At 38.9% G+C, this 13871-nt stretch overlaps 1 protein-coding gene across 2 annotated transcripts in view; it reads right to left on the bottom strand.

Annotated features, from left to right (window-relative positions):
- The window catches only part of ABCC8 (ATP binding cassette subfamily C member 8), an 80626-nt gene that overhangs the window by 65717 nt on the left and 1038 nt on the right, over positions 1-13871 (bottom strand). For both annotated transcript variants that reach the window (XR_012835774.1, XM_075755031.1), the window contains exons 2-6: positions 13040-13181; positions 10271-10392; positions 3582-3748; positions 1089-1331; positions 20-208 (exon numbers count right to left, since the gene is read on the bottom strand). Coding sequence is in view for 1 of the 2 variants with exons in the window: in XM_075755031.1 (XP_075611146.1) it covers positions 20-208; positions 1089-1331; positions 3582-3748; positions 10271-10392; positions 13040-13181 (863 nt within the window). In the remaining variant the exon portion in view is untranslated. The remainder of the gene's footprint in view (positions 1-19; positions 209-1088; positions 1332-3581; positions 3749-10270; positions 10393-13039; positions 13182-13871) is intronic.

Here is a 13871-nt window from a genome sequence, read left to right as displayed (position 1 = left end):
TATGACATTTTGACAGTACCTGTGGGCGGATGGTGTTATTTCCCTTTCCAACATTGTGAACAATCCCAGAGATGCAGAGTGGACCAGCAAATCCAAGCAAGTCAGCCAGAATACGAAACGTGCTACTGAGAAGTAAGGGTCTTCCAAAAGCACAGCAAAGAGCACGCCATATTGATCTGGATCCTTGTGGAGATGACGACCTTTTGTTCTGTTCAGAAGAAAAAAATTAGTAAGGATTATGTAATGTATTAGCCTCAAGACTGATAAATTATTGGTATTTTTATCCCTGCTTTAATTCATTGAAAACCAGTTGCAATCTTTGAGCTAGAAAAGCACAGGAACTAATTATTTCATTTGTTTTTATAGATTTTATAGCATTATTTTGTACTCTCCTCCACTTCACAAAAAGAACCATTATTTCTTTCCTACCCTTAGTATGGATCAAATAAGTGTGGTGTTTGTGGCTTGCTGGGGGAGAAAGAAAGGAGGGGGGAAAAAAAAAAAAAAGGGGCGAGAGGGAGGGAACTGACAGGTTTTGCATTCCTAAGAATATAGAGCCTGAAAACCTAAACTCCTTCTAGACAGGATGCAACAGACTTCTCTTAAAATCCTGAATACACTCAATTCCCACCAGGGAGTCAAGCAGAATCTGAGCTGAGGTAGTTTCAGCCCTGAATTCTCCTACAGACAAACTGTAACAGAAATAACACGGAAAAAATAGTCCTGTGAGGCCTCATTAATACTGACTCTGTAATTGAATTATTCCAAGGTCTTAGTAGGAAGAATGATAATGGTGTTCAGTGAATATAGTCCATAATTACTTTCCACATCAAAATAAGAGGCCATATGGATTTTACACGCATTTAACCAGTAATGTGCTTGACACGCATGTTTAGGTAGAGAAATTTCATTATTTCTATGAGGTAAACTGAGTATGAGATCTCTTTGTATGCAGAAGCCTATGCTAATGGATACTTCATTTGCATTATATCTGTTTATATAATTTTATACCACGCTCATAGCATAAGAAGTAATGAAAAACATAAACACTGAGTAAGCAGATGGACATAATTCCATGCTCTGCATACCTTCTGTGCTTCAAAAGCCTCATTAAGGCGAACGTAATTGGTCAGAGCTCTCATAGCAATGGGAAGCTTGCCTATGGTTTTCAAGTCTATTGGTTTTTTATGGGCAGTCTTGATGAATGTATTCATCCACCAGTATGTTCCCTTGGACAGCAGATTCACAAACGGCTGTAGGAATCGAACACCAAGATCCTGGAGATCCTCAGGAGGCTTAACTTCTTTAGGAGTTTTGAAGAAAACATATCTCTGAAATTCAGCAAAATACCAAAAGGATCACACTAAATGCATAGAAAATAAAAGTCTGCAAAGAATAGGCAAGAGATAAAGGACATAGCTGATAATCAACGAATCAGTCTCAGTTTCTCAAACATACTCAAGGAATTTAGGCACTGAAATTCAACCAATACAGCAATCCAGTTTCCACGGTACTGAGGAAAATTGGAGGCATCCAGTCTAGAAATAAATCAGCCTAAACATTCACTATTAGTTTGTTTATGGTGTACAAATTTGCATACTTGTAGAAAAAAAATTAAAATACTCACCTTACATTTCAAATAGTACAGCCCCAGCCTCTCACTCAGAGCTCCAGACAGAGCAACATGGGACACGCTAGCTTAGGCACAGCCCTGAGGCTACCACAACGATTCATCTTCCATACTGTACTGCCTGACATTTAGTTAGCTCAGAACATGGAGCTACCTGCGCTGTCCTGAATGGATCTGGGAAACCACTGGACTAGAGAGTGCGTATGGCATTAACAAATGTTTTTATTGGCTTAAATGCCAAAAGAACAAGGGCAGACTGCTGACGACTTCCTGTTGACAAGATAAAACTTTTTCAAGCATTGTTCATTTTTGGGAATAAGAAGCCAAGCCTCTTAAAAATACACCTTTCCTTTCTGAAAAGTACTCAATCATATTTCATTCAATCTCTATTCACGACTGTACCTAAATCCTATTACTCTTAGTAGGTTTTCTGAATATGCTTCACTGCTATCTTTTGTCCAGCCACAGCTGGAGAAATAATTCACAGATCCTAGAAAAAATAGTGATGGGGTTGGGAAAGGCCATCCAGAGGAACAATGGGAACAGTGGAAGCAAGGGAGAAGGTACAGTAGGGATTGAAAGTCAAACAAGTCAATATTCTGTCTTCTGGAAGAAGATGGGTGAAGGCAGGAGAAAAAAGGTGAGGCCAATGTCTGCCATTTCTGCTAGCAGAGAGGCCTCACCTTATTTTTATTTTCTTCCACCCCCAGCTCATCCCTCCTCCTCCTCAGCAGTGGCCAGCTCTCTGTGCATCCCAATCCCTTCTGCAGCAAGAAGACTGGCTCTCCAAACTCTGCCACAGACACAATAGGCAGTAAAAAAAATCCATACTGTTGGCAAATTCATTCTATGCATCAATGACATCATTTAATAATTAAAACCAAATAAATAGAACATTAAAAAATTACAATAGGCAGTGACCATTTTTTATTCTTCTTTGCAACCTATAATTAAGTGATTAAATCTCATTTAATTATGCAGTTCTATGCGAGGAGGTTTATGAACAAGTTTCTCCAATATCACATTTGAATTTCTCTTTTCCCACAAGTCAATCCACTGTTTTTTATTTATGAGATAAATACTGAACATCCAGCACTGAGGTTTTTATTACTCTTTCTTTCAAAAAAGTTACTGAAAAGGCCGCTTTTAGACATATTTTTGTCCTAAGCTGTAAAATAACCATACAAACACACAAAATTCCCCAAGAAAATCATGAAAGAACAAATATGTGATAGATGCAACTCAACATTGCTGAATGTGTTACTAGAAAGAGTTCACATACTCTTTCTAGTAACAGCAAGAAAATTTATATGGAAAAAGTTTCTTTCCCTCCTGAGACTAAGTTTAATTTCTGCATACAGTTAAGAGAGGGACAGGTGAAGGGAAGAAGTTTGGCATGTATCTATCCAGCAGTCTCCAAAGTCATCTCCCACTTTGGATTATGACTGCAGACACCACAGAGGGGAAAAAAAATAAGTAAATATCTGGGAGGCTAGATAGCAGTTCCAGTTGCCCTAGTAAATCACTTAATTTGATTGTCTCCTGGAAAATGAGAGATGTTATTTGTATGTCTAAGATATTCCCCAATAGAGCAGCCTATTCCTTTCACTCAGTCTTCCCTTGCATCAGAAATACTTGTTTCTGATGACTGAGACTGTGACTCATAATAGGTATTTTTAAAACAAACTTGAAGAGATGAAATTCATCTTAATTTAACTACAATGGAGTCTGGCATTTTTTAAAATTATGGATTCATCTGGCCCAATAAAGTTGTGTTAACCTTTGATTCTCAAATAACATTTCTATTTCTAAGTGGATTTTTCTCTCTCCTTTAGAAAGGCATTTCACAGTAAGTACCCAGAGAGGGGAATAAAGAAAAAAAACCAAATAGCAAAAACCCCAACACCCAAACAACAAAAGACAGGAGGAGATTTTTATGATACTAACTTACCCTCACCCTGATGACATTGATTTCTACAGCTAGTAGCATTCCATATAGAACAACCAGGAGTCCTGTGAGGCAAAATCGAAGCTGAGAAAATCCAACCCCATTATCACAGAACTTTACAAATTTGATGGTTTTAGTTATGAAAGCTAAAGTCCAGTAGAACAGCAATGCTGTAGGGAGAAAAAACCCAAAAGTTAATCAGCTCCACAGTTGCAAAAATATACAATAGCAGTATTAAATATTCATTCAGAAAGAATGCAACAAGAATATAGAAAACCAGAGTGTGACCTTTCTGATGTCAAAACAGAAGCCTAATTCAATTCCACAAACATGAAAATATTAAGATAATGTTAGTTCCAAATTCCTTTCCTATTAGATTTAGTGATATTTGGAAAGTTTCACAAAGCAAAGTCTGCTGAAGGAAATTTCCATCTGTTATAAACATGCGTCCGCATGATGAGTTCAAGGGAGGGAGTTGCCCCACAAGTGATGGTGGCTGTGAATGATGCTCTTCAAGTTTGGTTAACGCTACAAGACTGCTATGAATTTGGCTTGAAGGAAAATTGATCTAATTCCCCCTGCAGATCTCTAGGATATATGCAGGGAGAGATGTTAAAATATTTTCTCCAAACTGCTGCTGCTCTATTGTTCAATGCAAATTCCATATATGTACTTAATGCAGATACACAGGCACATAAAGGAAGGATGTTCTGGCATTCATAGAATACAACTCTAAATAGAGTTCTACTGAACTTCTTGTGTAAAAGAGCTACTGTCAGTTATCAATAAATAACCCCTGCAGTGAGCTTGGTGATTTGCAAACACTCCATGCCATTCACCATACCATAAGCCAGCTCCTGTTCCCCATTCTTAAGGAAATACCTTATAGGCTTATGTTCTTTTACATGAATCTTTCATTGCTGCTGAATCTGCCATGGCACAACAGCTGGAATGAACTCTAGCTGCCAAGAAAAACATGGATATGCTTTCTGAGTGTCTTGCTATAAGACCAGAGAAAGTCTTCAACCAAGACATTAGCAACTGTAAGTCTAATATGGATAATCATCAGGAACCTGCACAAATTTCAAAGAATTGGTGGTATTCCAGGTACCTCAAGACACCCAAGAAAGCTCTGTGGGGATGTACTACCTTTTCCAAGCAAAACTAAATTCAACACAGAGAGTCCATGTGGGATTTGGGACTGCCACTCCTGCTTCTATGGAAAACTATTTCAAAACTCTGATTTAAATGAGAACAGTAAACGGAACAGTACAGGAGTTCTGGGCATTAAGGCATTTGCCAAGAGACTCTATCTTCTTCTAAAATTAATAAGCTAGTTTGTAAGATGAAAGCACTAAGAGGTCAGGTATTTCAGCACTGTGTTTTAGTGGCTGATGCAGTTGCAGAGAGGATTTAAGAGACATACTTACAGAAGCCCTCTTATAAAACCATAGCCTTCTTATGTGAGGCTTCCTACCATCTTCCCAACTTACACTGCATCAAATCTAATCTCCTCATCCTGCTTCAGAGTGTTTCCTACCTTTGAGGCACTAGTCCTTCCTATTTGCAATATATCTGACTAAAATCTCACTTCATCCAAGAATACATTCCACATAAAAAGTCATTAGGAGTAGAACAATCCATTAATTCTTGTGTTTTGCCTCATTCTTACGACAGGCTGAGAATGCATCTTTCCCAGCATAAAGAGGACTTACACAAACATAGCAGACTGAAAATCATAGAATCATAGAATGGTTTGGGTTGGAAGGGACCTCAAAGATCACCTAGTTCCAACCCCCCTGCTGCAGGCAGGGACACCCTCCACTAGACCATGTTGCCCAAAGCCTCATCCAACCTGGTCTTAAACACTTCCAGGGATGGGGCATCCACAACCTCTCTGGGCAACCTGTTCCAGTGCCTCACCACCCTCACAGTAAAGAATTTCTTTCTAACATCTAATCTAAATCAACCCTCCTTCAGCTTAAACCCTTTACCCCTTGTCCTGTCACTACATTCCCTGATAAACAGTCCCTCACCAGCTTTCCTGTAGGCCCCCTTCAGAAACTGGTAAGCCGCAATTAGATCAATTAAATCTGCATCAGCAGAGGACATCTGAAAAAACAACCAACTCAACTGGTATCTATGTATCATCATAAAATCATAGAATGGTTTGGGTTGGAAGAGACCTTCAAGATCATCTAGTTTCAACCCTCCTGCCATGGGCAGGGACACCCTCCACTAGACCAGGTTGCCCCAAGCCCCATTCAACCTGGCCTTGAACACTTGCAGGGAGGGGGCAACCACAACTTCTCTGGGCAACCTGTTCCAGGGTCTTACCACCCTCATAGTGAAGAATTTCTTCCCTATACCTCATCTAAATCTACCCTCCTTCAGCCTAACGCCATTACCCATCATCCTATCACTCCATGCCCTTGTAAACAGTCCCTCTCCAGCTTTCTTGCAGGCCCCCTTGAGGTACTGGAAAGCCGCAATTAGATCTCCCCAGAGCCTTCTCTTCTCCAGGCTGAACAACCCCAACTCTCTCAGCCTGTCCTCATAGGAGAGGTGCTCCAGCCCTCTGATGATCTTTGTGGCCCTCCTCTGGACTCACTTCAATAGATGCATCTCCTTCTTGTACTGGGGACAGTACTCAAGGTGGGGGTTCACGAGAGTGGAGTAGAGGGGAAGAATCATCTCACTTGACCTGCTGGTCTTGGAAGAAGAAACAAGAATAGCAGAGCCATTCTCCTATTTAGGATTTAAAGAAGGGTCTATATGACTGTTTTAAATTATTATTTTATTAGAACATTCATTTATCTTTTACCTAAGAAGCATTATAAAGTGCCAAATGCAACATTCTCAGGTGATAACTGACCTCCCGCTGTTATACCTTCTAGAAGCATTTGAACTTATTTAGCCTCTCACTTTTGAATATAAGTGTACAGAATCCAATCTGGTGCATGTTCACAGGCCCCTCAAGATAAGGCTCCTTGGAAAAAATAGTTATGGCTTTTTCTTCTAAGCTGTGTTTTTATGATCTGGCTGGTGAGTGTATATTGGCTGAGATTTCTAGAAATTATCACCAAGAACTTCCACTGGCCTGAACTGTCTGGTGATCAGACCATAGAGGTGTGCTTTCATTTACTTGATTGCTTTAGATCTATTCTAGGTGCCTGCAGCCTAAAAGACCTTGCTTTTTCTTGGGCTGTGCAAGTGACCTCAACCCACAACACCAGGATGTAGATTCTCGCCTGGGGCCAGACCACTGAAAATTAAGCAATGTGGAACTCAAACTGTTCCACACCTTTATTGGATTAAGCCCAAGATCTAAAAAAATCACATACTTAATTGGATGGGATTTATTAACTAACTGGTGTCTGTTTGGAGAGAAATGTTGTGTACTAAGCAATAAGCATTATATTTAGATGATAACAGGAAGTTCCGGTTTAAACAATAAACTAATTCCAAGGGAATTAACTTCAATGCCAAGGTAAAAGAAATTTAAATTAGAAAACTAGATTACTGTCAAGAATGGTAAGGCAGTCCTATAATTATGATTGGTTAAATAAAAAGACAATTTTCTTCAATTAAAAAATTCATATATGTTCCCATACTACTATCCTTTTCAGATAAAAACCTTGAAGTGCTATTGTTATTTCATCGTTTTCTCCTAGTCTTTAATTTCTGAGGTTTACTTATCTATTAAACAAATAAATACTAAAAAAATAGTGCAATCAGATGCTACCATTCAATTACTTATTTTGAATGCCGAGAAAGTTAGCAGATTTTCCAATTCAGTATGAAAACTATTCTAAAATGTGTCCTGCTAAACTGTACATATGTTATGCATCCATATTGCAACACTGTGCAAAGAGCACCAAAATTAGCGTTATTACAAGAGTCACCTGGTAAACAGTGCTACACTGGTAAAGCTGTGTTTGTTGAAATATAATTACAGGTCAAAACCATACAGAGAAAAACAGATTTAGACCAGATGAAAGCATTCCAATAGTTTGGACACTCAATTGGTATCCTGGACTCAATTGTTAGCTTCAGAGAATACATATTCCAAGCTTTGTCAGCTTTTGTTGATCAGAGATAATAAGAATGACTACTTCAAAACAGCCTACAGCCTGGGCATAAAGGTAAAAGGCAGGATCAGTACAGGAACTTTGCGACCTCGCCTTGCATACCCTGAGGGAATGTGCTAATTCCCCAGGTCTGTTATGGTATCTGCCTCTTGAAGAGCTACAAATGGACTTGGTTTCTTTAAGGTACAGAGTGAAAAAAGATTTAAAAAAAAAAAAATCTCAAAGTTTCACAGGATTGGAAAATTTTATCCTGTTCAGATTTAATGAACAGACCTTTAAGGGTCTTCTGCACTGCATCAATGAGTGTTTCCTCACTGGACTTTGTAAATTTGGAGTAAGGCTCTGTCAGCCTTTGCTTTATATGGCTACCAACTCTTTGCAAGTGCAGGCATTGATCCTGCTCCTGAGACAGATGATGCCCTGCAGTTAGGTGGAACTTCACTGATGCTCAGGAGCAGCAGAAGATGCCACATCAGGTCATTTACTTTACTCTGTGTGCGTGTAGTATTAGATCTCCTCTAAAACATTTTACTAATGAAGAACCCTCTTTTGGTTTCCTTTCTCATACATTCAGCAAAAAGTTTATCACCAACTTAAGCTTTTCCTTGTGGTTCCCATTTACCTCATTTGTATTAGGCTCTAAAAGAAAGCTGCTTCATGGCCACACTGCACTCTAGTGGGTTGATAGCTGAGTATAGGTATAATTTAACTATCTCACACTGGGCTAATTTACATAAAGTTATCATCACCTAGTCCCAGTTGTCAATACAAAGTAGTTGCAATTAACACTGAAAGATTACAATCCTCACAGTTAGATAACAATAAATTAGTGCAGTCAAGAATAAAGGATGGAGACTTCCAGAAATGTCTGTCTTACGTTCTCCCACAAGCACAGGACAATGAAAAGAAAAACAAAGCAAAAAATAAAAACCAAAGACCCTCAGCTTTGGATTAAAATTCAAATCAGATCAACTAAGTGGGAAAGACTGGTAGTCTGATTTTCTTCTTTGCCTAAGTTAGCTGTTAAGATCAGATTTTTCTAAAGGAGCCTATTCCTTGGAAGTACTTGTGAAATGAAAATTCATAATTATTAACGCTTGTAGCAATAACACTTACTTAAGTGTTGGTATTCATTGGTATAACTGTTTATTATTCAAGTATTGTCCAGAGCTCATTCAGCACCAGTGCTCTAAATACTGAACAAAATTATCATAAAAGAGAAATCTCTACAGAGAAGGGATTATGTAAAAATGGGTAGTCAACTACCAGCTGTAAATTTGTGCTACCCTTCTCAGTGACTTAACAGCAGGAATGTGGCAGCAAGACTAAATTATTAAACACTGCATTATACATGAAAAATGACAAAAAAAGAAAAAGCCAAGAAAATCACTGCTTGCTTTCCATAGGTGATTGTAACAGGCTAGCAATGCTTTCCTGAGACATAACATCTAGTCCTGTGAGACAGCATTAAATAGACTGTGTTGACTTATTAAAAAACTAAATGACCCCACCTGGTTATAAAAGGCAAAAAAAGATCCTACTTAGAAGGGCACAAGAAGAAAAGCAGTCCCAAATGAGAAGACATAAATGTTGCCAAGCCTGGATAGAAATCTGAAGTTTTTTAAGAGGAATTTTTTTTTTTTTTTTTTTTAATGGGAGTTAAAGGCTCCTTCTGCAGAAGAGGATACTCGCTTACCACAACACGCAGTTCAAAATAAGCTGCAATATTTAAAAGCTTTCTCAAATCCAGTTGTTACTGACCTTTTACCACCTGACAAAAACTAGAGCAGAACTTTGATACACAGAGCTACAATGATACAAGACAAACTTTAGCAGGAGCCATTAATACCGAAAAACAGCTCTAACAAAATTTGATGAGCCAGGACCACCAAAGAAATAACAGCTAACAGGATGACTAAATGTGTAGACATCCACAGTCTGCAATCTACTTAAACAGTAGAGAACATGTCATCAACTGCATGATTGTCAGCAGTAGTCGATTTTCTACAGCTAGCTACAGTTTATTTACAATTTTGCAGAAAATATATAGTACACTAGGTAGTTCTTATACATAGTATAAGAAAAAGGTCTTAAAGCAGTTTACAAACGGAGTTTTAGGAACAGGAAGCAAGAACAAGCAGGCAAAGTAATATATCCAGGGTCATACTGAAAGTCAGTGATGTCATTCATTTCCCTTGACTCCCTGCATATTTCAATAGACCACACACACGAAGATGGCTTCAATCTTATCTGATGCTTAAATGCAACATGCTGACAAGGGGGGGTTGGGGGTTGGATAGCTTTTAGAGTTAAGAATTTAATGTGCTACTTTTCCCACAAAGCCAGTTTTTCCTAGAGAAGCCTTTGGCCCATTGGATCCATGAGAACACCATACAGAATACTGCAAGAAGTTAAAAGCATTGAAAACAACTGTTTCAGGAACACTCAGAACTGAGTCTGGTAATGACACCCAGCAGACCTGAATAAAGGTGTAGCTTTATCCATCCAAGCTAGCACGGAGACTGCAATGACCTGTCACCAAACGAGCAGACACACAGCACCACAATCACACTTTCAAGTCTTGTAAGTTGTGAGACATACCGATTAACAACTTCGGGAAATTGGATGTTTCGATATTATGGTAATAGACAACCGATGTGATGGCCGCCAAGAACGCCATCCCAGCTGGCATGTACAGGTGTAAATGGCGTGATTCTGAAACTCTTAAAAAGAAAAAAAAGTGAAAAGCTATTAAAATCAAAACCTTTTAGCTATTTAAATGTTTCCCTTTTGATTTATGAATTGTATCCTATACCCAGCCCCGATGTAGGATTTTCTAGAATGAGTTATGGATTAAAGCTCTCCGACTTTCAACTGGATTTATGCTCCTAAATCTCACAGATTTCAAATTCCTCCCCTGTGCTGAAAATGAAATGCGTGTTCTCCTATTTCCTACAGAAATCAATTGGAACATTGTTTAAACTAGGATAAGCAGCACAGCTCCAAAATGAGAAAAGTTAATTTAAGCTAAACTAGTTTGGGAGCTGTCCATCAAAATATGTAGATAAGCCCAACTGACAGCACAATTTAAGATTTTTAACAGAAACATTTTGTGGAAATGTTTCATTTTCTTTTTCCAATTTGGGAGAAAAGACAACACCACGGCATGGGAATTACTTACAGTGAGTTCTGTTTTCAGCGATGGCAAACCAACAAACAAAATCAAAACCAGGATCATACACACTTAAGTTTTGTCCTATAAAGCAAAACTCTCAACGACACTTTGCTTCGGGTAGCCGCAGAGAGGGTGCTGCCAGCTACAGTCCTTTGGGAATATGGGAATTGTTGGGCAATGTCATTGGTTTGTGCAGAGGGGGGTAGAATCATGTTTCCCCCCTCTATCATCCTACTTGCCCTCTTCTCCACCTCGCCTTTACTTTCTTTCACAAAAGTAATAGGGTGTCCCGTGCTGTCAAAAGGTACAACTCTGTCTCCCAACCAACTCCAGGAGAAGAGGCACCAAGAGGAAGCCTTCAGAGCAGAAACACTCAGGGAAATTCACATCTTGTCCTCTGTACTCATGGAAAATAAATTAGCATCTCTAGATTTGTTCTGGCTGCAGCAGAGAGTCTCTCTGTCTAGAGAGACAAAAGGGGCTGTGCTGTCAGGGAGCTGGAGATCATCATAGGACATCACATGCCTGACAGCAGAACGTCCCAAATGTCTAACAGATCTGTAGGAGCTCAGGAGTACCACTTCCTTCATCTGTACTAGGAAAGGAAAGCCCTCCCTCACATGGACGTTGAGCCATGATGATGTGGTATAAACACATAACTTTTCTTGTTGACAGTAAGTTGTATGCACATAGAGCAAAATGAGAGAAGATTCTCCAGTCTCTGAATTCCTAGCAATGTCAAGGTATTTTGTACAACAGGGCTCAATTCTCAGCAAAGAAAAACAAGCAACAGGAACAGATTTCTTCAGACAGCCTAAGCTTCAGTAGGTAACACTGCAGGAGTGGGAGGCTTTCTTAAATTTATTTATTTCACAGACAGAAGTTGCTGGAATTCCCCCATATAACCACATTTCCACCAGGCTGCATCTATCGCTGAGGTGCCAAAGCCTTTGACACCCAATTGCTCTCAGAAGGGCTTACCAACATGATGCATTTTGGTCTCAGAAAGCTGATGAGTCTCAAAATCTGCTTTTATCCAGTGGAGCACTCCCTAGCCTGCTGAGTGCTCAGGAGGCACGACTGTGGGTTGGCACACCCCCAGTACAGCTAGGAGCTTCGATTCTCATGAGGTGACACTTATTGCTTAACAGCAGTGTTCTGAGTCAAGTTAAAAAGCAAATAAACATAATGAGAGAGATTGCTAAAGAACAAAATAAAATAGAAAACTCAAGGCAGGAGAATTTGCTTTGAGCATCCCACACCCTGATAACTCCAAATAAGCATGAAAAAAATTCTTTTTTAAAAAACTGGCACTGAGAAACATCCTATTTATATACGTTTAAGAGAAGTTATAATAATAATGATGATGATATCAGCTTCTACAGCAGAATACTGCAGTGCCTTTCACACTGGTTGGTGGATAGTTGTTATACAAATGGCTCAACAGAGAGGTTTTGTTCTATTTAACTTCAACTTTACAATCCTAGGGTTGCAAATTTGTAATAGTTATGAAAATCAGACCTTTCTTTAGAGGAAGATGATCGTAGTCATTATTATACAACATTAGCTTTTTTCATGATAAATCACTCTCTTGTATCACTTGTTTAACTCAAAATAATTTTTCCCCACAAATTACTGTTTAAAGACATCCTAAGTTGAATAACAGCTGATGGATCACGCTCATATAGCGTGAGCTGCTCTGCTCAAGGTAACAGATGAGACATGCTGCACAAACATCAGAAGAAACAATCCGGGGTGTGGGTAAGGCCCAGTAGATCTACTCCTTTTATTAAGATGAACAGAACTCAGTTTGCGGGGGAATGGTATGACCTACTGTGCACATGGGAGTTCTGCCTCAGCAAGGACTGTGGGACTGGGTCCTTCGACATAAAACATATCACAAAAATGTCACCATCTGCTTGAGTTGTTAGGATTTATCTATAATTACTCTTTGGAAAGATAGTGTCATTAAGCTGAACTAAAAATTATTAAGGTCAGTTGTGTGTGTGCGTGTACATACTTGGCAAGGTCTGTGGAATTTCTGATACAAGGTCAGTGGGTTAATCACCAAGAATACAGATTTCATGTTTATAACCACAAGCAATATGTTCTAGATTAGAATTTAGACAGAGAGAAAATACCTACCCTGAAACCTTTAAAATAGTACTATCAGGAGAAGGTAGGCATACACTTACCCATCAGACACTATGCCCTCTGCAATTTCACACACCAGCACAAACAAGAGAATAAAGGTCAGTATCCAGCGTAAATTGTGGCCAGGAAAATGAAGCCATGTGCTATGATGTATATGTACTTTGGAACTCTGACTTCCCCATCCTAAACAGGAAAAGAAAATTATAAAGAGCTTTCTTAACAACAAAAGTGACATACAAAGCTCCTGCATACGGAATAGCATAGGTGTAACAAACTAATGTACTCAAGTTGACACAACTGTGTTGTTAAATGTGCAGGTATTTGAATATTTTCAGAACTGTGTTCTCATTGCTTCATTTCATACAGAATAAAATCAACAACGCAGACAGAATGCAGCCTTAAATTCCTATACTTTTAGCAACATACTAACAAATAATCACATAATATATTTGAAAATATTTAATGTAACAGTTTAAATGAACAAATATGCACAAGCGCTATAATACATACACTATTTTTTCTTCACTTTAATGCATTTAATTACATAATTTACACCTTATCTTACAATTATTTTTTAAAGTAACTCATTCTCTTGATCTATGTAAAAATTAGCGATACTGAGAAAAACCAGATAAACAACAGATAAACCTAAACAGTTCTTCAGCTGACCCCGTTTTAACAGCTGTGTGTTATTTCAGCCCCAGACCTTATACGATCGACAGAAGTGAGTGCTAGATCAGGCAGCTCGTGCCACGGCTATCTAGAGGACAGACCAGGCCGAGCAGAACGGTGCTCGAAGTAGTGACAGCCGCATGTATTAAACCACCGGGCCACCTACCGGTAACCTCAGTTTTATGTTATCAAAGAATATCC

This window comes from Balearica regulorum, chromosome 5 (genome assembly GCF_011004875.1).
Source record: "Balearica regulorum gibbericeps isolate bBalReg1 chromosome 5, bBalReg1.pri, whole genome shotgun sequence".
Taxonomy (NCBI): domain Eukaryota; kingdom Metazoa; phylum Chordata; class Aves; order Gruiformes; family Gruidae; genus Balearica; species Balearica regulorum.
Note: the sequence above shows the minus strand (reverse complement) of the source record. Positions and strands in the feature narration are given on the sequence as shown.